General features: G+C 40.3%; 1 protein-coding gene across 1 annotated transcript in view; it reads right to left on the reverse strand.

The window, feature by feature from the left end:
• The window catches only part of CHST9 (carbohydrate sulfotransferase 9), an 87,730-nt gene that overhangs the window by 11,320 nt on the left and 50,152 nt on the right, over window positions 1-26,258 (reverse strand). The window contains exon 2 of the mRNA XM_086609244.1: window positions 7,644-7,681. Within this exon, the coding sequence (XP_086465370.1) occupies window positions 7,644-7,681 (38 nt within the window). The remainder of the gene's footprint in view (window positions 1-7,643; window positions 7,682-26,258) is intronic.

Below are 26,258 nucleotides of genomic sequence, written 5' to 3' on the forward strand. Positions count from 1 at the left end.
CAAAGCATTTTCCCTTCAATCAAAATTAGCATTTAATTCAAATCAGATGACTTTATTGGTAAATAAAAAATAAACAGAAATGTATAATGCACTCTAGGTTGGCAAATTTCTCAAATCTGCTGTGTTTGTGTACGTTCATACACTTTTAAACAAATTCATGTGTTCAATTTCACACAAAAAAAATATTAATACTTGACAATTGATTGCATTCATAAATTACTGTGGAACAAAATAGGCTGCAAATTTAAAGGGGATTATTCACTGCACGGTCCCTCCTCACACTGATGGAAAAGTAGCATACCCTCTTTTCACCGAAGGGTGCAAACTCATGTTTATCATAGGTAAAAGAAAATACTCTAGTTTATTCTGTAGCAGTTCATTTGTATAGCTATCCACTCGGTATGCATTAATTGTCACAGTGCCACAGATGATCAGTGTCGCATCCAAACACTAACTAGTTCAAGCACCATCCCTCCTTGAAGCAGAAGAATAATGAGAAAGAACAGTGCTGCGGTTAAGGGTTGGCACACCGTCCAGAACCACAATGTTTGGTTTTGTAACTTTAAGCAAGTCTCTTGACCTTCACACTTTGTTTTCCCATGTCTGCAAAACAAGGAAAGATAATAATTGCCTACCCCATGTGAATATTGTGATTTCTAATTTCTGATTAACACTGGTAGAAAATCCTTGCCATTTTACAGAGTGAGAAGGGACACTCAGAAATCTGCGAATTAGGATTGCAACCCAACTTCCCAGCCTGTACTGCCTTTCAGTGCTTAAACCTCACATCATTTCTTTCAATACTTCTGTTGAACATCCAGTCTTCTCAGCCTGTTGCACATTTTAATGCTTATTTTTTTCAAAAGAAGAATGATTCTTCATAAAATTGAAAAAATTTTTATCTTCACACACTGCATGTATGTTCCTGTCTATACAGCCTGAGAAATGGTTTCCTGCAAAAGGATATTGAAAAGGTTTAGAACCTTTAGGTTTTTTAGAATAAAAGTGCCTGCTGTTCTTATTTCAATAATACTTCCTCCTGCATTTTTATGAGATTCACCATCTTGGTACTATATATTACTTAATCAGTGAAGGACTGTTATAGAATCATAGAATGGTTTGGGTTGGAAGGGACCTCAAAGATCATCTAGTTCCAATCCCCCTGCCATGGGCAGGGAAACCCTCCACTACACCAGGTTGCTCAAAGCCTCATCCAACCTATCTTGAATCTGTTATGTTATCTGAACTTGAAGGGGGAAGAGGGTGATATCAGGAGCAGCCCTGATCTGCTTTGAAGAAAGAAAATGATACACTCAGGGCAATCCTGAACAATTTTTCCTGTCCAAATTTCATACCTGATTGGATATCACATAATGAATGGAAAATTGATTTATAAAAAAGAGCAACTTCTGCTTACTGGCAAGCAACACGTGCAGGGGAACAGGAGGGGTCTCGTAGTCAACCAGACAGAGCTCAGAAGCACCCACCTCGAGTATATGCATGTAAACAAGTGAGTGCCTCTCATACCTTCTCTGGGAAATGACAACAGCTGGGTGCCTCTCTGCAGTGCCTGTACACTATTGCATGTAGGACAGGGAGCAAACAGGAGGAATTAGAGGTCTGTGTGTAGTCTCACTGAGATTAGAGAGACGTAGCGGGACAGCTCACAGGATTGGAGAGCTGGCATGGATGGATACAGGCTCTTCAGAAACAGCAGGCTGGGAGAGCAAGGCGGCAAGTCACTCTTCTAGTCAGAGAGCAGTGGGGACACACGGACCTCTTCCTTTGGACAGACGAGGGTCTGTGGAGAGCTTGTCACTTGGTAGAGCGACATGACACACTGAGGTGGGTGTCTGTGACAGAGTCCCTGATCAGGAAGAAGTAGTAGATGAAGTCTTCTGCAGACAATTGGAAGAAGCCTCACGTTCGCAGACTTTGGTCTTCACAGAGGAATTTAACCACCCTAGTATCTGCTGGAGGAACAGCAGAGCAGAGTACAAGCAACACAGGTTTGGGGATTTCATTGATGACAAATTCCTAACAAAAGCGATCAAAGAACCAACAATGAGAGGCTGGCTGCTGGACCTCACGCTTACAAACATAAAAGGACTGGTTGGAGATGTGAAGGTCAGGGTGACAGCAATTGCCATGAGAAGGTAGAGTTCAAGATCCTGAAAAGAGAGAACAACGCAACAAGCTGGATCACAACCCTGGCCTTCAGGAGAGCAGACTTTAGGGTCTTCAGGGACCTGCTTAGAGGAAACTCACGGGATATGGCCCTGGAGAGGAGAGAGGTCCAGAACATTTGGGTGAAGTTCAAGGATCATCTCCTCCAAACTCAAGAATGGTTCATCGCAATGAGGAGGAAATCAAGCAAAAGTAGCAAAAGTCTGCGTGTGTGAAAGAGCAGCTTCTGAAAAAAAATAAACATGAAGAGAAAGCATACTAGAGGTGGAAGCTGGGACAGGTGACTTGAGGGAATATAGAGACACAGTCTGATGATGCAGGAATGGTGTTAGGAAAACCAAAACCCACCTGGGAGGAATGTGAAAGGCAAAAGAAAAGGCTTCCTTTGGTCTATCCACAGTAAAAGGAAGACTAGGGAAAATGTGGGCCCACTGCTGAATGGGTTAGGGACCTCACGATAGATGACATGGAAAAGGCTGAGAGGCTTGACACCTTCATTGGTTTGGTCTTTACTAGTAAGACTGGCCTTCAGCAAAACCATGCCCCTGAGACCTATGGGAAAGTCTGCAGCAAGAAAGACTTCCCCACTGGTGAAGGAGGATCAGATTAGGCAATATTTAAACGAACCTGACATAAACAAGTTCATAGGACGTGCTGGGATGCACTCATGAGTGCTGAGGGAGCTGGAGGATATCACTGTAAGCCTATTCTTGATTATCTCTGAAATGTCGTGGTGATGGGGGAAGGTTCCTGAGGACTGGAAGAAAGCAAATGTCACTCCTATCTTCAAAGAGGGCTAGTAGGAGGATCAAAAAAACTACAGGCTGGTCAGCTTCACCTCAATTCCTAAGAGCCTGATGGAGCAGGGTTATTCCTCCCAGATGCATTTCACTTTACTGAACTTCATGAGGTTCCTTTCATTTCTCCACTCTGCTGAGGTCCCTCTGAACGGTGGCACATCTACCTGGTGTCTCAACCACTCCTTCCATTTTTGCATCCTCTGATAACTCGCTGAAGGTACACTGTGTCCCATCATCCTGGCATGTAACGAAGAAGTTAAAAAGTATTTTATTGAGTGGTGACCCATGGGATACTCCACTGGTGACTGATCTCCAGCTGGACTTCGTGCTGCATAGATTCATGAAGAAGAAATCATGCCTGACCAGTCTGATAGACCTTTACGATGAGATGACTGGCTTGGTGTGTGAGGGGAGAGTACTGGAAATTGTTTCAAATTTAGTAAGGCTTTTGGCATTGTCTCCCATAACATCCTCATGAAGTACAGGCTAGGTAACTAACCGTTTGGTGAGGTGTACTAGCTGAACTGTTTGGGCTCAAACAGTCGTGCACAAAATCCAGCTGGAGGCCAATCACTAGTGCCTCAAAGTCACTACCGACCTGGATGATGGGACAGAGCGTACCCTCAGCAAGTTTGCAGACAATGCGAAACTGGGAGGAATGACTGTTACACCACATGATTATGCTGCCATTCAGAGGGAGTTCAACAGACTTGAGAAATGCGTAAACTGGAACTTCATAAGATTTGGCAAAGGCGACTATAAACTCCTGCATGTGAGGAAGAACAACCCCAGGCATCAGTACAGGCTGTGGGCTGGACAACCGTGAAGCAGCTCTGTAGGAAAAGACCTGCAGGTCCTGAAGAATAAGCTGTGAGCCAGCAATGTGCCCATTATGTGATTCTGTAAAGCACATGAAAGTGAAATAATTGTTCGGTTTGTTAAGTGGGCTAAATGCACTAGCTCTCTTGACTTTCAAACTCCTAGTTTCAGGGGAACAAAGTAAGTAACACTGAGGAGTATGAACCTAAAGTGGGAAAACAGAAGCCTATTAGACATACCTATTAGATAACCTCAAAGTAGCAGCACTTGGAAGCCAGCATACATGGACTGAACTTTTCCTAGCTAGGTCATGTGAGAGGATGAAGGGGAGAGTACTGAAGTAAACTAGAGCAGTGCATAAGAAAAACCAAGGAGTTTGGACTGAACTGTGAAGGATTTGCTCATATTGATTTAAGTTTATTACACCATGTAAGTACCTGGAGCATCCTTCAGGTCTGTGCATAAGTCACTCCTCAACGTGGTCTGTGCAACAAACTTACATTGTCATTTAATAGATGTTTGAGTTTTCTTTCACCTCTTTACTTTGGCAGAAGACGTATACATACTGACAGTACACCAGAGCTGCAGTTATTCCTAGTCCAAGCCTAGCTCTAGCAAGTACATTGCTTCATCACAGTCCTTACTGTGTTACTGTTTCCCCAACCTCCTGTGCAGAAAAGGGAATGCTCCCTGGCAGAGATGTTAAAAGACTAAGAGATGGATATGCCACTGCAAGAGAGCCTGCCTTGAGGAAAGAGCTCCTCAGGGACAAAACAGCGGGACAGGTATTGTGGAGCACTCTCACCCACCTCCTGCTCCAACCTGCAGCTTCACTGCAGAAGGCACAGGCTCAAGTCTGACTGTGCAAACAACTTCAGCTTCAAAATGAAAGTACGCATATTCTCAATAGTCCTTCAGAGCTTCTGAAAGGCGCTGGCCAAAACCACATGTACAAGTATACATTAAGACCACAGCACCAACAAATCTGAGTGGTAAGGATGAAACATGAAGGATTGCCTTCAGATACGTCTTGACTGGCGGTCTGTAACATGTTTTTTAGCCAAGACTGCTACACAGTTAGAAGCGCAAGGTTGGTTCTTGTTTCCTGGAATATCCCTTAGCAGTAGTTAATGTGCTACAGCTAAACAGGCTGTACATCGGTGCCAGGATTTACCCTGAAGTTGCAAAAGTAGCTAGAAACAGGTACTGAAAAGCAGAGTGCATACCATTTCCGGATGCCTCTGCTCAGAGCGGTAGACGACCACTGCTGTTAAACGACCATGCATATCCATACACATAAACGACAAAAACAGTGCTCAAGGAAAACCAGCAAATGCTTTATGATCAAAGTGAACAAGAGCGACTGAAGATGGTAACTGTAGTTGAAGGTTTTTGGAAGCAGATACTACCTTGGTGTTTTATCTATATCATATTTCACCAAACTTTGCTTAGGATTTAGAAAAAGCTAAGAACCACACAGAAACAACACTTGTCTTCAAGATATGACAGATCCCAGATCCCCAGAGACAGTGAGGGTCTAGCAGGAGATCACCAGGACAGCAGCTCCACCATTTCCCCATCCCCTCTGTTTCACTCACCTCTCAACAAGACATTTCCTGCTATCTGCCCCTTTGCACTCCTACTCCTGTCAAGTTGCAACATCATTCATCTTCTGCAGAGCCACTTCTCCCTCACTTAAATTTCTGGCAGCCAGTTTAACTCAGTGTTGTTGCACTGACTTAGAGGGGACTACAGGATCTTAAGCCAGATAAGTATCTTATCCTGCATATAAAATTTCAAGTTCAGTATTGAAAATAAACAGAATCCTTCTATGGGAGATATTCCCTTAGGATAAATCCCAGTTCAAATCTTTTTATTGAAGTAATATTACTATAAATCAAATATGCAGTGCCTCTGCATTTGTGCCCTAAATTATGGACTTGGAAATGAAATTGATTTCTAATTTGAAATATTCTTCCATTTCTTGGAAGTCCAAAGGAAGTTAGTACGTAATGAGACCTCACTAGCTTCACCGGTACCCACTCAAAAGTGAGCATCTACCATTTGTCCCCAAATCAACTCTTTACAGCTTTATTTAGATACACCCTCCATATATGAAGAAAATGCAATTTTCCTGCAAAATTAGATATTTTTAAGTTAACTGCAGAGAGACAGAGCAGGTCAGCAATTCAAGGAGGGTAAGGCAGTGGCATGCAGGGAAAGACCAAGACTGGATTCTCAAAGTAGGGCGTCTAATCCACTTTTCGCAACTGTGACAAATGTCCTTTTTCTCACAATACACTTTTCCTCAGAAAAAGGCAATGTCATTCACAGAGCTGGTTTTGCCACACAGGAAACGTGCAGAATTAGGTCTCGAACCAGCCATCCACAGCCCTGTCAATGCAGCCTCAAGTTGCGTTTTAAAAATACAACTGCCCCCCCTTCTGGCCAGTACGGACTCCCAAAAGTGATCTTGCAAGACATTTCAGGCTAATTTTCAAATGCGGTTTAGTTTTTAAAAGTAAATTAAGCTAGGTTTAGGACACAAACTCTCAGTCAAAGCACAGAAATTCCATTGTTTTGAAATATTTCTACATTTACTTCAAAAAAGTGAAGATTTTCCTTTGTTTATCTAACGCCATATTCTGGCATTAATTTCAATTTCTCAAGATAAAGGGAAGGCTGTAAGAACTCTGGGTATTATTCAGTGTCACAGGATCAGGCTTCCCATAAGCTTCCAGATGCGCAAGGGCTTGCTTAGTCAGGAGTTGTGTGAGCTCAGGCCACTGAAAGTCACACAGTGACATTCGTGCCGTGCTCTGCCATGTCAGAAGAAATGCTGTTAGACCAAAACCAGGCTGCCTTAGGTGGTCAGTCACCTGGCGGGTTGGTCCTCCATCTAGATGATAACTTCACAGACAACAGTGATGTAATGACACGGTGCTCAATTTATAGCTTGGAAGGAAGACTACTTAAGAGAGGGCAATTGTGGGAATACAAATATTTTAATGGCTGCTTTTTAAGTGACTTTTCAAAATAAATCTCACAAACAATCCAGATATCCATTTATATGCCATCTGGATAACAGCATTCAGTAAGAGAACAAGAAGCTGAGAATCAAAAGCAGCACAATGCTTCTCTACAAGTCCTTTCAATCTGGAAGAGCATATCATTTAGGAAAGCAAACTCTGTGTTTTCTCCTCTCTTTCTGGTTAGGAGAAATTTTTTGCAGTATGGTTCCTATATCCTTTTCCTGATGTTGAAATGCTAAATTGCAATATATAAAGGTTTTTTTCCTAAATAATTACTCCTAACTGATAAAGTAATAAAGACAAGACAGAAAACACCTCCACAAGCAATGTCACACTTTAGTGAAGCCTCAATGAAAATTCATGGCAGAAATGAAAACTTAAATAACATTGAAAGACACCACTTGTATTTGTTGCGCACGTATGTCATATCCACAGCTGTCTGTTTTTTAAAAAGAATACTAGCAAACAGGAGAAATATTAGAGTTTTTTTTTAAAAAAAAAGAAATTCTGTGCTACAAAATTTGATACCAATGAACAAATTACCTCTAGGCTTTGTCCTCACCATCAACACACTGAGAAGTAAATGAACTAAATTGCTTAAATAGCAAATCTTAGGTTTAAATCAAAACGATATCTACTCTTGTGAATTCAACACATCTGCAGAGCCGGGCAGTTGTCTGATATGTGGTCCTTAGCACACGTATATGGTTAATACTAGCCTGCCCTGTGAAGTTCTCCCTTTTAATTGCTACAGTTTTTCTACATGAAAAATTAAATGACAAAAAGTATGAAAGTGTCAAAATACCTGATTAATTATCTGTTGTTGCAATTTTTCTCCAGACTCTGAAAGAGAAAGAAAACAATTAGTTTGTACATAATTTAATGAATATGATCATGCACATACAGAACAAAAACCAGTGAATTCAGCAAAAAATAATCAAACCTTATAATTAAGAAACAGAATGTAACATGTACAAATTACTTAAAACTTCAAAATGGAAATCCAGTTGAAGTAAAAGAAACACAAGCCCCACTTAATCAAGATGCGATAGAAAGAAGATTGAGATAGGCAGGCAATCTTGCTAACCTGAACCCCCACAAGAATTCACAAGTGAAGATAAGAAATTTCAAACATGTGCTATGAAACATCTTAATGTTGTGTGATGTACTTCTGCATGTATACGTGCCTGAGAGAATGGTAGCATCCAGCTCAGGATTTGACTACTGGAGGAGAAAAGCAGCTTCTGCCATTACCCTAAAATAAAATTACGTGCCTGTGTCAAGATTGAGGTTAGGCACCAGCTGGCTGAAGGGAGAAATTCTATCCTGATACTACCCACAAAGCGGCAAGTTGAATTATGGTCTTGCTTCTTTATTCTGGCTGCCTTCTGCAGCGTGCTCCTGAAGACATGATCAAAACCTAGACAGAACGTTGCTTTCTATAGCCATCTGGGACCCTAGCAGCAATGACACCTCAAACTTATTCTTTCCTTTTAGATTAAAAGGGACAGTAATTTTGCCTCATTTACTGCGCCCATGCACTAGTTGTCTAAAGGCCAGCTGGTATCAATTACCCTCCCTTTGCTACTGGAGACCATCCGCATGTATTGGGGAAAGTCAGGAATTTCACACTTACCTATCCAGCTAGGCTACATGCACCCAGAGTGTTTTTTAAAGTAATAATGATAGGACACTGTTTACAACCTGTCAGCATCACTATTAACTGTCAGTGTAGCCTGTTTCTGCCTAGCGCAGGTGGATGCCTCCTCCAGCACTGGAAATTATACTCCATTTCAATAGACTTTTTTTGTACTGATATGTGTGGCACAAGATAGAACTTTTAAAATATTTTAAGTATTACAGTATGAAGACTGTTATTATATTATATATTTAATGTAATAGTAGATAATATAATATATAATGTATATTATCTATTAACTAAAGGAAAACGTTCTTTCCTACTCATCCCTGAGAATACTCCTCAAGGAAAGCATTATAGATCATTCAGATAAAGATAATAACTTTAGGCTATATTACAAGATTGTCTCTTATGTTAATTATTTCCTGCATGATTGTATTGTGTTTTTATTTGCTAAATACAAAAATTATGTTTTTTTTGTTAACGCCTCCCCCCCACTATCATTTAGGGGAGACTTCTCAAAATGTATTCCCTTGTCCTCAGAGTTCATCTTTGGAATAAATTTAATTTATTCTTGTAACTAACATTTTAACCAAATAGATAGTCAGTAATAGAAGATTAAAGGAGTATGTGTTTTTAGCATTCTCTAATGATATACAAGTTGCTAGGAAAGCAGAGTGTTTGTAATCTCTGGTTAGATCAACACTATTTTGCTCAAAGGTTTGTGGACTTTGAATACTGATTCTTTCCTGTTTCCCACTACATTTGTTTTTAGGCTATTTTGATTCACTTTAAAGGAATTTTAATAACTTTCTGTTGACAGCATGGACAGCTGGCCTTGAGAATTTGTGAAAATTCACTTGCTGACTGAGGAAGGAAGTGACATCAATGAGTTTCTAAAGTCAGCCCAGGGGGAAAAGTGCGCTCCGCCAGAGTAGCCTTTCATGCCATTGTGTTTCCAGTGATGCCTCCAGATGCAAATTGCACTATCAATCAAACCTGTGGTTTCTACCTCAGACAAATATAAAAAATGAACAGAAAGACTGAGAAAGACCTTTGTGGCCATTCCTGACACTGCTAAGGAAAAGGTGAAGAAGAATTTATGGTAGTTTTTTCCTTGTTCACTCTTAGTTCTTTATTTTAGTGATTTAAATACTATAGCATCAAGGAAAAGGCAGTTACAGAAGTGTCTGTATGACATACCAGTAATGATGACATGGGTTAAACAGGACAGAGATTGACTACACTGTCAAGGATAGAAGAAAGATCAAATTCAAGGTCACCAGCAAATTGAATACTGTGTTCTCCATTTATTTGCTAGATGATCCTTGTCCTCATCACAGAACAACTATGTGAATTTGGCATAGTCAGCAGTTGTGCTCAGAAGAGGCCAAGGTCTGTAATAACAGAGATGCTGCAAATTAGGGTGGAAATACATTGGCACCATTATATGGGGAAGCCAGTGAAGTCCCGGTGTGTACTGTACTTTTGTTTTAAGGCCAAAAGCTACAAAAAGCAGTGAAAAACATGAACACATGAAACACCTTCTTTCTTAGCCTAAATAGAATAGTCTCTTATTTTTCTCTTCCTTACTGCTAATAGATCATCATTAAGTTACAAAGGGAAATGCTTTTAAAAACAACTACTTTAAAATAAAAATGTCCCTCCAGAATTCAGCTTAAAAAATAGTTTTAAAAGGCACAAGTATGCTGCATTGTGATAAGGCCTATAGTGCGCTGAAAGGGGGTTCACTAACAGTAGGGCAGTAGAAGACTTCATCATTGAAAGTAACCAGAATATTGTTTGTCCTGCTTTTCTTTTTTTTTTTTTTCTCCTAAATCCCCAGAACTCTCTTACAGTGACTAGTCACTAACCTGTGTTTTATTTATGCTACCCTCAACTTTGAGAAGGATGTTTCTGTTAGGTGCCTTGTGGTCACTTGTGGTCACCATCAGCATTCATTAGTGGGATTCAAGAAGCACCACTAGAGAGAGCGCTCCAAATCTAAAGGACATGAGGCAGTGGGACGCTGATAAAAGCAGAACTGTCAGAATGCCAGCCAGTCCCACCAGCAACACCCGTGTTAGTCTCACGAAATGCAGGTAATTCTTGCGACTTGCCAGAAGTTTCATTAGCTGTAGACCTACACATGCTGAATTCAAAATTTATGACAGTTTTTCCTGAGCCACTGCAGTGAGGTAGTGGCTCATATAAGACGAATGGATGCACGAACATCAAACTAACTGGGAAATTTACTGCCATCTGGGAATCTATATGGAAGCCACCCAGCAAGTAGCTGGTGTAGTCCAAGAAATGTATCTTCTGCAACTTAGGTTGAACGTGAACGGCTTGTCCTCTTCTGTATTTCTCCTGAAACTTCCTTTTTCTACCTGTCATCTGGTAAACTGTTCCCAAGCGGGCTCAGTAGTGCCATCTGACCAGCCTTGACAACGCAAGCAAATCACAAGGCCTTAATTATAGACAACGACGCTTTGCTGATACTTTTAGTCAAAAGATGTATTTACCAGTACAAACTACGATTCTTGTTTGCTGAGGCTCTGCCCTTCTGCCACTCTAACTGAGGCTAAACTGGCGCAACTGATGCAAAATCATCATTGGAATCCAGGACTGGAGAAACAGACCTCTCAATTAATTTTTAGTGATTTTCTTTTGTCTCTCCAGTTGCAAAAAGTGTAAAACAATACCTTTATGTGGTTTTGGATGGTTGAAATAAATCGCCTTCTTGGGCTGACCTCAAGCTATATCACTTTAGAAAAAAAAAATAATTACAGCAAACATTCTTTGAAAGATTTCTCTGTATTTTCATACACTAATTAGTATACTAATGCCTGTTTCCAGGACAAGTGGAGATTTTCAAATTTTTTTTGCTTGCTTGCTCTTACTGTAAGGAAGGTTACTTTACTGAGAGGAATAATGTATGTTTTCTAATATAACTGACCACTGCAAGATACAAGAGCGTGCCATAATTGGTGCTGTCACGAGGAACTGCAACACTGACTCCTCAGCCTTATGCACACAACCTACATGGAGAACAACACGTAATTATGCACACTATGCCCTGCTTACCTCCATACAAAGGAATGTGATGTTTATGCAGGTTTACAGATTAATCTGCTGTAATTCTTTTTAATGTTAAACTACTTCCAGCTCAAATATAATTAAGATCACCAGGTACAAAAGATTCAGATTGGAAATATGAGTACGCTCCAACAGAACAAATAACAGCTTGATGCTGTTTCTTATGTTCAAATAGCTGGATACATTAAGGATTTTGACAGCATGTTTGTTCCCTAAGTATGCAGTAGAAGAAAAAAAAGTTTCATTTCAAAAGGCAAAAGACTACTATGACATGTAATTAGAGTGTAAAATCCCTTAAATACACAGATGTGCCAATTTATGTGACGTGACTGCTAAGAGTCCTAGGAACAAAAGAATTCCTTTTTTTCTTTTTTCCTCCCCAAAATCAAATTCCAACTTACACTTTAAGTAACCATCATCAACATTAATAAAATGAAGGCTTTGGAATAAAAAGTTTGTTTCCTTAAGTCTTCAGATAATCCTACTAATATTTGTTGCATGGCAGCAAGGCAGGGCAGAAACAGAAATTCTGGGTCTGTCTCCCTGTTCCCTAGTGTCTGAGGGTTTCCAAGCAGACTGAGAAAAGTGGGGAGAATCCCAGGGGGCAAAGAGGACTCCCAGCCTTGCTCTGAAAAAGCCATATACATAATCTGAAACAGCCATACTCACTGAACTGCAAGTGGGAATGGCACTCCTAGGAAATCCGTTTTGAAGAGGGAATTCAGTACTCTAGTAACAGGTTGGTTTTTTTTTTTTTTTTTCCAGTTCGTGGCAGAAACAGTAACAACTTCAGATTTTACTTTACTTTTATGGACCCTAAACAAACACATATGTGACCTATTTGGTTACAATCCACCTCACTTTCATTACTGGTTTCCTAATCTACCAGAGGAGATTCTGCGAAGTAAAAGGAAACCAAAGCACTCGTTCATGACAAACTTCTGCAGCAATTTCCCATGGTGTCAGAGCCTGAAGAAGAAACACTCAGATTTGTTTTTCAGACTTACAGTGTGACACTACCAGATTATCTTCTGTGAAAGCCTGTAACTAGGCACACAGATTAAAATATTTAGGACAGAATCATACATTTCCTGTAAATTATCCGCAGAATCTCCAAGATCTGTAAGCAGCACAGCTCCTGCAGATGTGCATAGCATCTTCCTCCTCCTCCTTCTTACAAGGAATTCAGAAAAGTGAAACTGCTCATTTATAGCATTGTCTTCAAACCCTAGTTTAGCTTACTTTTGCACCTCTGTGATAATTATGCAATTGAATATGATTACAGTGGCCTAAAATGTATTAATCACATCTTCACGGTATTGCATAATCCTCCTCAGTTGTCACAACGCCAACTCATAAGTTGTCCTGGCAGTAGGAAACATAAAAAGCAACCCAAGTTGATAATGATTGAAGCAAATGAAGGAAACTTGGCCATCTCGAAACATGGAAACTCTCACAGCATTCCAAGATCTCCCTAGCTAATTTTTTGTGATTACTTTTGATATGAAAACAGACCTTTAATTGTCAGTCTCTAATAAGGATGCAGAGCTGTTCCCTGGGTGGTTCAAAGGACCCTGGGAAACTAAACATTTACGAAAGCTCGAGTAGCCAAATGTCTTGTGTTGATTAACATACACCATTCAGTTTCTACCTAACAAAGCCAAAACAAGAAGAAACCCCAAAGGAAAAAAAAAGTTGGACTGACAAAGAAACATTAGTCTTAATAGGACTGAGGGCCCTCATTCATTAATTCTGTTGTGCATAATTCAAATCCATTCCTGGACCAAATTCTTCATTAACTAACTTTGTGTAACTGTACTTATTGCAAGGCGATGTTACAATATAAGTTACTCAAAAATCTGAAGTTTTACCTGCACTCTGCCTCATCAGCACTGATAAGTATTTTCAAATGACACAGAATAGCCAGGATACCCACTAATAGAATTAGTGGGCAGGCTTGTTTGCCAGTTTTCTTCTAGAAGATTGTGCTTTATATATCTGGGAAAAGGGAAAGCAAAAATTTGTCACCTTTTCTTTACTTTAAGGATGGATGATTTGAGATAATGGAAACAAGCCAGACAGCATATTTGGTTTTACCATCAACACAATATTGATATCATGGTTTGGATGGTTTCCAGCTGAATGTCGTGTATATTTTCAATGCCTATTTGGCATTCATCCTGTATCCAACAACAAAAATAGTTTGTTTCAATTTTGTTTTACAGCTCACTATGCAACTGCTTTGAAATGCCTTTTTCTTTTATCCAACCACTTAACAACTTTTTCAGATTCCTGCTCTCAGGGAACTGAATGGAACAAATCATGGGATTTCTACTCATCTGCAATTAGGCAGGCAAAGATCAGTTAATTATGGCTTAGCATATACATTTCCCCAAACTCTATCACAATGTGATCCAAATCCCAAGGTAGAAGCTGCCTCGGTTCTCGCACTGCAAGGGCCATTGCTTTTTCATTTGAAATCACATGGACCACCAGCCTCCACTTTCATGTTGCTAGTTATGTATGATGCTTTATATTATGATTGTCTAGAGGATACACCACATAATCTGTTAGAATGCCTTTTTGACCACACTCCAGTGTCGAGCTCAATTGCTTATACAGTTATCTTCCACAAAATAGGTTTCTGGGCTTTGACACAAAGGAAGTTGTTTCCACCCATCAGCTGGTCTACTGCAGTTTCCTATACCAAGGTTCTTAGTATGTGTTAAATGAGGGATGGCTGACTGATTTTTTTGCACTGAAGGAAAACTATCTGGTGTTTACTCTAAGAATAGCACTGTAAGAGCTGTCATGATGGAAAATGCCATGGAGAGCAACTAGAGCTTGAATCTACATATTCAGACACCCATAGAAATAAAGCTGTGGACATATAGCTCTCTAATATACCCTGTTACAGTCTTAGGCAGCTGAAGCTTCGCATTGCACTCAGTAGGGCTGAAACATTGCAGTAGTTTGGCTTTGGTTTTGGTTCCTGCTTGGTTTCTGTCCATATTAAGAACATATGGTTGCCCCCACCCAGACGAGGAATGTGACTGCAGTTGAAATTTGCAGTCAGATTAACCATGTTGAGGCAAAGACACATGGAGTCACGACCATCCAATCTGGCATATCTTAAAGAAGGTCCACTGTCGGTGTTTCACTCGTAGTGAAGATGAGTTGATATCCAGCTCCAAAGCACATTATCCCCATATAATCTTAATTAGAATACTCTGGAAATGGCATATGAAAATGAAGGCACCAGTACCAATGGGAAGCAGCACACAAGCTCCTAGAGGGCTATGCCCACAGTAGCTTCTTTTGACTCACCTGCTAGGACAACTGCACCACAAACAGCTGAGCTACAGAGCTTCTCTGGTGTGAATCAGAAGCAGTGGTATATGCAAGATGAGCATGCTGCAAGCCCAAACAGGGGTGGAAAAATCCAGCTTCTTGGCACTAATTACAAAGTAGAGTTCCACAGCAAAGTCTCCATGGGAGGCCTTAGTCTACAGTTTCTGTATTTCAGAAATAAAAAGATGAATTGTCTATACAACATAAGGCCAGGAAGTGACCAGTGGTGATGAGTGCAAATATTCTTTCAATTTACTACTTATTCTGAGTTATGCCTACATAAACACACTGTACTTGTTTGAATCTGCCATGTTTCTTTGTTTAAGGTCTAAATACGCCACTCTAAGGCATGCTCTTAGCATACTGGCCTCAAATAACTTCTCTGGAATTATTCCATTTGCAAGTAAAATATTCCCCAATGAGAATGTGACACTTACAGAGAGACACCGCTTACGTTTGTAAGGAAGACTACATGCACAAGAATTGCAATTAATCCACTAGCACAGGAAAAGGTAAACTAGAAGCCCTCTGAAATAGAACCTTAACACCTAGAAAACTCAAAAATTTCTCTGAACAGGATAATTTTGTAGGGAAAGACAACTAGGAGGAGAAAGGCAAAGAAGCTAGAACATAACCTTTCCTAATGCATGGCTCTGAATTAAGATTGGTCAGACACAAACCGAAAACCTACAGCAATCAGTTGCTGCAGGGAGTACAAATTTATCTATGTTTTGTTTAACTAGAGTATGACCTTTCACGACCAACTCTTGTGCTTGAATTCAGCTGTAGTTATTGGAAGTCATTTGTAAAAGGTCATCCATGACTGAGAATATAATACGAATCCAAGATGCACAAGGGTTCAGGTTTGTGCTACTCAAAAGAAATTGGGGAAAGAGAAGGGGGGTGAGAAACTCAACCACTGCCACAGATTTGGTTCTCAAATGAATTTGCATAGTTTGACAAGAGTATGTAATCTAAGCAGTCAGTTTCCGATATGTGACTGTGAATTATTAGAGAATACATGGTTTTCACGTTTTGCCATTGAGGACTACTATGTTACTGAAATGTTACCAAAGGAGGTTATATTACCAAATAAGGCTACTTAATTGCCTTTTTTTTTTTTTTTTGTAATTTATGGTCAATTTTTGATGTCTAGAGCACTGTAAAACCTCTTCTTCCCACTGTTTCTCCATGCTAAGTAAAGATTATGGTTGCCCAGGTCTTATTTTCATAAAGAAGTAAGGTTCTCAGGCAAGGATAGTTTCTAGCCCTAAACATCTATATTTGACTTTCTGCATACACAACTTTAGTACTGTTTGGTTGGGTTTTTTTTTGTGGGTTTTTTGTTGGCTTTGTGGTTTTGGTTTTTATTTTTTTTTTTTTTCAAAACAGTACTAAATGGGTGATATTTTCAGGAGCTCCTTACAAGAAGAGCCTATAATGATGCACAAGCAATCCTCGACAAGAAAAGTTCAGTAGACATATATAAACATTTTAGTCATGTTCTCCAAAAGTGTTCTTTGAACATCAGAAACTTCAAACTGTATCCTCCATACTGACAAGGCAGTTGACTAGAGAAAAAAAAGGGTACAATAATTAATGTGCAGAAGTAAAATAAAATTCATATAAGAGAGAACTGAGAGTAGTTATTTAATCAAGATTTTATGAGAGCACCTCCCCAAAAACCCAAAATCAGTTCTGAAGGCCAGTCTGTAAAGGATACACCACCACTACATGAGAGCGCATTTAAGCAAAAAAAAATAAATCTTTTATGCTTAATGTCTTTAAAGCCAAACCTGCAGCTCAAGCTTGTAATCTGCCCTACCACTAACTTTGGCTGGCCAAGTAGCAACTGAGAGTATATTGCATATGCTGTGGCTAATTGCAACCGTCTTCTTTCCCGCAGGTGAAACACCCTGATGCTCCAAGCGTGACAAACAGCACCATATTCTGCTTTGTCAGGAGCCTTTTGCTTACTTTAGAAATGCCCGTTGTGCCTCCCTCTGTGTGCCATCCTTACTATGCCAACTTGGATGTTGGCAGCGCTCAAAAGTGAAAAGCAGCAGGGGTGATGAAGCAAGTTCAGCTGGAGAAACCATTACGAGCACTGAAATCACATACGGCACTGAAAACATGGTTAAACGTTTCCTTTTAATTAAACAGAGACTGCAAATAACAGCAGTAAGGTGGTACCCAGTACCCAGAAACTGCAAAGTACCCCAATGCCAAAAGCATACATGATGCACTGTATCAGTGTGCTCTCTCAGGCAGAGACTAAGTAGACGTTCTCAGGCAGAGCGCACCTTTTTCATGCACAGAGAGTAAACTGTCACACATTGGCTTTAAAACCACACCTGCAGGTTATGTATACACAAGCATTTTCTGCCCACAAAATTTACTGCTGCTGCTTGCAAAGGACCATATGAACGTACCAAAAGCTGGTAGCTAGGTACAATTTGCATCCATAAAATGTGCAGGTGCAGTTTTATGGAGACCTACAAGAAGAACGTGACCATATAGCACGTAACTACTATTTCCATAGCAGCCTTCACATAACAAACTAAGTAGTCTTCCTGTAGGATGTGCCATGCCAGGCACAGCAAGGGGAGGCGGAATTTACAGCTGAAATGGCAGCCATGTTCATGACTGGCAGACTGACTTAAGAGACAAGTCTACACAGTCCTGGTTTGCAAACCATGGGTATGCACTAATACTGGTAGTGATGACGATACCCCAAACTGAGGGTAAGACTAATGCAACTTTTGCAAAATGAAAAAGGAATTCTCAGAGAGTCCTTAGCACCAAATGATTCAAAATAATTTTTTATAACTGAAAAACTCACCTTGTTTAGTCTTCCCTAGTGAACTATATTATTTTCAAGCATTAAAAAATAATCCTGCGCGCCTGTCATGAATCAGCATGTGAATTACTGACCAAGTTAGCCTCAGCAAGTACTAAGTGATATAGTCATAATATGATGCCTTTATTCATGTGTAAATGACTAATTTCTACTGAATTGAGCACTCAGGATGAGACATTTTTCTTCTGACAGGTGAACACAGTCAATATTGTATCTGATACAATATAGTCAATATTGTATCTGAGAGGGACTTTTTACAAGGGTGTGTAGTGATAGGACAAGGGGCAATGGATTTAAACTGAAAGAGGACAGATTTAGATTAGATATAAGGAAGAAATTTTTCACTCTGAGGGTGGTGAGGCACTGGAACAGGTTGCCCAGAGAAGTTGTAGGTGCCCCATCCGTGGAAGTGTTCAAGGCCAAGTTGGATGAGGCTTTGGGCAACCTGGTGTAGTGGAGGGTTTCCCTGCCCATGGCAAGGGGGTTGGAACTAGATGATCTTTGAGGTCCCTTCCAATCGTAACCATTCTATGATTCTACGATTCTCAACAAAATATGTTATTGACTTCTTGCTAACTGCAGGGGCAAGGTCTTCACATATTTCCACAGATTAAGGGGAAAAGACATATTTCTATTTAGCTTATTGTTAGTATTTGTTTATAATGGTCACAATTTTTATATGAAATCTAAAGAATGTGAAAAGAAACACAAAAGAAATGTGGAAAAATTCTCTTCAGATTAGAAAGTATTTTGGACTAAAGCCACACCAATTGCCACTACTTAAATAGTTAGTGAAGAGTAAAAAACTCAATTTGACAGGACTGAATTTCCTGCCTTTTGAGAGATCTAAAAAAGAAAATGTGATAATTGAGCATCCAGCTCCCCACAACTTTTGGGCATTGCTAAAATATTGACCTATTGCTATAATTGAAGTGATTTGTGTACTTTCTGTTGTTTACAATACAAAGGCTAGGTCAAATTATTGCAAGTATATAAGAAGCAAATCTTCAGAGAATTAATTTTACATCTTGATGTTGCTGGCAGGGAGTGAAAGGAGTGGCCAGCATTTTTAAATGGATGGTTAATCAGACGTACAGCCAACAGCTTGGACTTTTCATATTTCTTTTGTTCATACAAACATATCAGTAATGTCCTTACTTTCAACAACACTTTTTGTCATCTTGGATTACAGAAAACTAGCTCCCAGGATCACAAAACAAAAAAAGTGGAAACTCCACTGGTTGTTACTGTATAGCACCAAACTTAAGTTGAACGTAGAAGAAACCCACTGGAATAATGGAAGTGAGGCTTACAAATCCAGGAGAAAGCCACACAGACACAAAGAAAACAAGTCATAAAGAAAGCCTTCAATTTTTAATTCTTGTTTCTGAGAAGAAAACAGATCATTTTTATTAATGCAATGTGGATTCCTATTTTTTTTTCTGGAAAAAAAATGGCATCACGCAACCACCTACTCATACTCAACACCCAAATAATCTTAGCTAAAAGTATCACTTTAGACAAGCTACAGACACACAACTTTTCTTAGGGTTTGGTTTCATGATTGGCTTAAGCTGCTCAATGCCTGACAAAAATGGACAGCCCAGCTCTTGCCGCAGCATAGCAACATGCTCTTCCTCCTCCTCCCTTGTGTCAGTGCCAGTGCAGCTGCATCGTGGGTCAAGACACCTCACAGTCCTGATTCAGCTAAAAATTCTCATCTTGCTTAATAGGCATATATCAATCGTATCAGCTCAGATCAGCCACATCAGCTGCGCAGTCAGAGACAGATGTGCGGCTGGGAACAACAGTGAAGGCAAGAAGTCTGCTTCTAGGGAAGCTCACATGTGGATCAGCACAAATCTGCTGTAAATCCGCATCCTCAGAGCCCTCATCTGCTCAGCTGCTACTCAGCCATCAGCACCAGGACACCAAGATTTGTCACAAATGACTGAAGAGTTCAGATGAGCAACAAGAAGTCTCTTGACTGTCTACTATTTTCTTTCATGGCTTGCATTGCATGGGACTCCATTTTTTTTTTTATACTCAGATACATTGTCTATTTGGGTTTCCAAAAGTTATTTGATAACGTCTGTCTCGCAAGACTTCTCAAGGAAACTTAACAGGGACAGAATTAGAGGGAATATCTTTGCGTGGATTTATAAAAGAAAAAGTTTAAAAGATAGGAGAAAGAGCACAGGAATAGGAGAGAGAACAGTCAGTTCTCACCGTGGAAGAAAGTCCCCAGTGGAGTCCTGCTCTCTCATGTTGAGGACTCACGCTTTTCAACATGTTCTAAAAACCACTTGAGAAAGGGATCAAACAGGGAGATGACAACATTTGCTGATGATATTAATTTGTATGAGGTAGAAATGATAGAGGCTAAAGAGCTTTTTACAAGAGTGAGTCAGTAATAAAATGATATGTGAAGTGCAATTTCTGCAAAGTGATGCTAGGAAACTTTAAGGGGAAAACTTAATTTAGTGGTGGACTCTGAACTGAGTTCTGAGCTCATTGCTACTCAGGAATGAGATCTTGGGGTGGTAAAACTTCTTCATAAACATCATCTCTGTGCTCACAAGTTAGAGAAAGCAAACGGAAGACTAGAGAAAAAACAACAACATTGTGTTACTGTGTAGAGACACACTTGCATCTTAAATATTACATGCAATTCTGATCCTTCCACTCGTGCAGAACTGCAGAAGAACAAAGGAGAGTAAGGTGGTGGACTGAAAGTGTAGACTGGCTTACAAGGAGCAACAGCTACAAAACCGGGCAAAGCAATGATCCAGAGAAGATATCCTGGAGAGCTGTAAAATCCTAAGTGACGTGGAAGGGGTGAATCAGAACTGACTGTTTGCTGCCTCTTCTAACACAAGGCCGGGGGCATCAGATGAAGCAGGCAGATGGCAGGTTCAAAACAAACATGAGGAAGCAGCTCTCCACGCAACTGGGAAAGGAAACTCGGGAAGTCTGCGCCAGGGGATGTTACGGCTGCGAAAACTTTACATGGATTCAGGGGACAACAGAACAAGCTGAGAGACAGGAAATCCTTTGGGGGTTGACAAGCAAACAGAAACTACCTCTGGCACGGGAAGTCCCTGAAACACAAACTGCTGGAGTCTGGGAAAGTCACGTGAGGAGGTTTTGCTTTGCTGCTAAGATATTGAGCAAGATGGAGCTCTGGTCTGATCCAGTATTGTTGGTGCTATATGCAAAACCAAGACATTGAAAAAGACAGGCCCCAGTTTAAAATACTTCAGAGTCTAGACACCCTTAATAGGTAGGTCCAACACAGCTTACTGGCATGGCCTGCTAGTGGCAGGCAGGCAAGAGAAAAGTAAAGCTGTGTTCCTTATTTTGCACTGCTCTGAAGAGTGGGCTACATCAGATAACTAGCGAAAACATTCTTGGTTCTTTACCACTGGGCACATAAAGTGTTTATTATGCTTTTTTACCTGCTGCTCAGATCCTCTGCACACATAAAAATTGTCTTCTGGTCATGCCAAGGACCCCCAAACCCTGGCAGTGCTGAGCAGTGAAGCAGCCTGCTTATATCTAAGCTCCTCCAGGTATCTCAAATGAAATGTTTCCCTTTTGCTTGTTGTGCTTTCAGGGACCATGCTAGAGGGAGGTCTCAGAGCAATGCTCTTTTTTGATCCTACAGTTTTGTGTTAGAGCACATATGGGAGAACTTAAACATGCAAAGGCATGTTTCCCTTCTTTGCTGAAGGCTGGAGCACCTCTCCTAGGAAGACAGGCTGAGAGAGTTGGGGATGTTCAGCCTGGAGAAGAGAAGGCTCCAGAGTGATCTTATAGCAGTCTTCCAGTACCTAAAGGGGACCTAAAGCAAAGCTGGAGACAGACTTTTGACAAGGGTGTGTAGTGATAGGACAAGGCGTAATAACTTTAAACTGAAAGAGGGCAGATTTCGATTAGATATAAGGAAGAAATTTTTTACATTGAGGGTGGTGAGGCACTGGAACAGGTTGTCCAGAGAAGTTGTGGATGCCTCATCCCTGGAGGTGTTTAAGGCCAGGTTGGATGGGGGCTTGAGCAACCTGATCTAGTGAAAGGTGTCCCTGCCTGTGCAGGGGGGTTGAAACCAGATGATCTTTAAGGTCCCTTCCAACTCAAACCATTCTGTGATTCTATAAGGGGCATAGTGATGTCCTGCTCTGAGGGGATACCCTACCTACCACATTGTCCTCACATAGGATGCTTTCGACCTCTCCTGTTGAGCTAATACACATGCCTCCAACCACAGGAGACTGACCAGTGCTTAGATAAATTTCCAAGGAAAAGAAAGAACAGACTTACTGAATATTAAAAGTATTAGGGTCTGTGTGCAAGGAAAAATAAAAACAATGACCTCAGTAACTTCCAAAGTTACCTAGAAAGCGTACTGAGAACAGGGGATTGACCTGCAGTGTCCTAAGCCACATGCTAACACCAGACCATTCTTCCACACCAGACATTCTTCCATTTTTGTTTCCTCGGAACTGCACAAAAATCACTAGAGAAAAACAAACAGCCTTTTTGAGAACTGACCTGTGTTGGATTTTTGTTCATAAAGCAGATGTTAATTTAAAGAATACAAATAGCCCAACAGCCATTAAAATGAACTCTTAAGCACTATTTCTAATTATACTGCATTGATTAAATACAATTATATTTTAATTAAGTTTTGTTCATATAGTAGTCCTCCTATGATTTTTCTTCTTCTAGAGGAGGAAATTAATCTCTTCTTCTACACATTGGTTTTCATGGCAAGTAATGCTTATCACTTCACTTATTTTAAAAATGGGGAAAAAAATCTGCACAAAACACTGAATATCTCAGTTGTTTTAGGCAGAATCAGGTGTCAGCTTTAAAGTTCACCTGCATGGAGAACCCCCAAGTCAATGCCCGCAGTATTTTCATTGCTGATTCTGAAGTCCTACCAGGAGGCCACTTTTAGCAGTCTAAGATGCTACAGCTCCAACTGCCGAGTTGCGTCAATGGATTGTGTGCATGCTCCTCAATATACAATCAGGTTACCTGCAAACACCTCTGAAGACCAGTCAAGTGATTTGCCCAGCACTGGAACAATGGAGACGCTACCCTGAATGTTGGCACCTGCTGCCCTCTACCTGCTTCGCTTAAAATGCATAAGCAGCAAAACCACAGAGAAATCTCCACTTTCCAATTTTTTAAATGCTCAGTCTTGTAATTAGGCTGGTCAAAACCACTCTGATTATAACTGATTTCTAATCTATTTCTTTTTGATTACATGAGTAAGAAGTGTTTTTCCCCTCCAGGTTGCAAGCTAAATGAGGGAATGCCATTACAAAATGTTTAGATATTCATTTCTTGGATAATTTTATACTATTTTCATAAAATTTGATTTTAAATTTCCCTTAACAACATTCAGTGGGACTGTGAATTCAGATGTCCATCTTTTCTTTCCAGGAAATGTAGTGGGAGCTGCGCTGCAGTGAAGTTCATCATGACAGACCGAGAAAAAAGAATTTCACCTTGTAAAACTTTGTCCTGCAATATGATCTGCCCACTGACATACTTACACAGGCCAGCTGGGCATCTGGCACATGCTATAGAAGGTCAGACCCAGATGCCTGCACAGATAAGACCATACCACAAAGGCCAAGCTTCCCATAAGTCGTAGCAGATAGCCAGCACCGTGATTGGAGACTCAGAAAACGTTTGTCTGAATAGTCTTGACCTGACATCCAGCCTAAGAGATGCTGCTGTAATGCACAGTTACCATGTCTGACTTGCATTTTAAATTTTAAATTCTAAATTCACCCAAGAGAAGTGTTTGAAATTCCTTAGCTACAGAGAATTGACAAGAAATCTCGTATCTTGTTTTCTGTTAGAGGGTACACATATGCACTAACCTCTGGACTTTAACGTTGCCTCCCTCTGACCTACAAGATAGAAAGCATTGACATGTCCATGCAGAGGAACAGAAGCCACACAGAAAGGCACTCAGCCAGACCTGACCTCAAGTCCATGCATGCAAAGGCAGTGCTGTAGTTGTAGGTATATACGCACGCCCATTACTCATGAGCAACCGTTCTAAAATAGAAAACATACAGGAAATCATGACAATCTGTGTTACAATTTCATTATCCCACCTGCGAGTCTTCCAAAATGCACCACAGTAGCATTTCCTCCATGTAAGGCAGGAGACACAGGCAAATATAAATGCTCACTTAGATACTTAGCTACTTGAACCTGTGTTTTCAAAACTATCTAAATTTCCAAGTTTTAATATGCTTCCAAAAAGGCTTAATTTGAGGCAATTCCATTTCAAAAAACCACAAACAACCCATAAGCTTTCAGCATGTTGGGTCCTTGCCACTGCTGCTACTTCTTTCCAAGCTCTGTCACCAGTGGTCTGGCAGTCACCATCCCTTCCCATTCCCAGATTCACACAGGTTCACACCTGGAATACTCACTCCTGGCTCCACCTTTTCACTACAGCTGATTAAGTTGATAACTAACCTACCAGACTGTTCATAGCACTGAAAATAAAACCAGATAACACTGGACTGAGGCCTTCTATGGCAAGCTTTGGTCAGAAGCTGAGGACAACGCTGATAAACAGACACACGACGACAGCATGCCATGCTTGCTGAAAGTATGTGTAAACTAATACTTGCATTCTGCATGCCTCAGCATTAAGCTGGCCTGGCAGACACAGTCCCCGAGTGCCTTCTTTACTCACTGTGATTGGCAGTAACAGCCAGAAAAAAACCCACAGCAAAACCCACTCACTTGGGACACCCCTTGGCTCATTCTCCAGCCCACTGTGATTGTTTATCCATCAGAAGGGTACAGAGAAAAGAGGTCCCATGGCAAATTCTCACAGACACACAGCCAGTAGGTAAAATGTATTATTTCTCGTCACAAAGACAGCTTTACAGGTGTACTGAGAGCTCTTGATACGCCTGTGTGTGGCCAGGCTGCTGGCGAATCTTAAGCATCCCATCAGAAGATCACTGGGGTACAGCGAGGTCTGGCAAAACAAACCACCAGAGCATAATGAATCTAAATGGTACGCAACAAAGTGTCAAGTATTTTAAAGCCTTTTACAAAAGTGCACTTCACTTGGTATCTCAGGTGCTTCGTGATTGGTATGTAGAAACAAGGACTCTGTTTTTGTTTAACAACAGTTTTTGCATTTATAAAATTATAGCAGAGAGATTTTGATACTCAAGAGATGTATATGTGTTTGTGCTCATGCCTCCCCACTGCTAAATATGATCATTTGTTCCACTTCAGGTTTTATTAATTAAATTAATACTAATTGAGAAGCTTATTGGCGTATTTTTAGCCTGAGCATTTTTTGCACTAAATCCTGTACACTGTAGCCTTACCTCAGCCTTGCCCCTTCATCCCGTTTCAGAAGAAATGTTTCACTGCAGATGCCCTGAAACTCTTCTATGTTTGCAGATATTTATGGCTATACACATATATTCTTGAATCAATTAGAAAACAATCAATGATATTTTTAGAAAGTATTTTAAAGAAAGACGCTTTTACAAAATCTCCAACCCAAGTCTGGCTAATTCTGTGTCACTAAGTGCCCCCTAGTGACAGAATCTAACTCCAAAGAACTTTCACAACCACTTCCAAGCCTTACACAGTTTTAGTTCTCAGTATCTCAAACATCTTTTTTTTTGTTTTGTTTCGTTTAAAGAAAACGAAGCAAAACAGTCAACCAAACTCTATCTCAGAAAAAAAAAAAAAAAAAAAAAGAAAAAAAAATACTATGTTAGCCTAAAATCAGCCTTAATTTATTGAAACATTACTCCAAATGTTTCAGTCTTTTCCTGCACAGGTAGCATCAAAGTTGATGTGAATATACTCCTATAACTCAAGAGATGTGTAGCCAGCTCCATGGTAAGTTGTTTAAATTACACAACATCCAATGAACAGATACATTTCTGTTGCTTCTAAGAGCCGTCTGCCACTCAGTGGTGATGCTGCAAAAGTCAAAGACAGGATTAACTTGGCCAGCTCTGCAACTGTTGCCTCTTGCTACAAATCCCTCATCCCACACTGAACCTCAAATCAGTCATTCCTCCCCCTAAACAGCCCACCCATTTGCTGGAGCAAAGATGTCTAAAGGATGTGTGTGTAGCTTCATCTGCTCGGTTATCTTCTCCGAAGATGCAAGTGGAAAACGTACTTAGGGAAGCTTGGCTTACAAATGAGCTCTTAGGAAACAAAAGGCACCTCCAAAAGCAAAAATCTGTTGTGGTTTTTTTTTTTTTCATCTTCTAAACGTTTTTCATTTGTGAAATTAGAGAAACCCATAAAAGACAGTCATTTTTACTTTGTACTGCTACTCATTAAGGCGAAAGCTAAAGATTCACAAACTATTCTTAATACAGAAGAAAATTTTGTGTGTATATATATATATACACACACACATACACTCCACGCACACTGCAGATCCATGA

This window comes from Tauraco erythrolophus, chromosome 3 (genome assembly GCF_009769465.1).
Source record: "Tauraco erythrolophus isolate bTauEry1 chromosome 3, bTauEry1.pri, whole genome shotgun sequence".
Lineage (NCBI taxonomy): Eukaryota > Metazoa > Chordata > Aves > Musophagiformes > Musophagidae > Tauraco > Tauraco erythrolophus.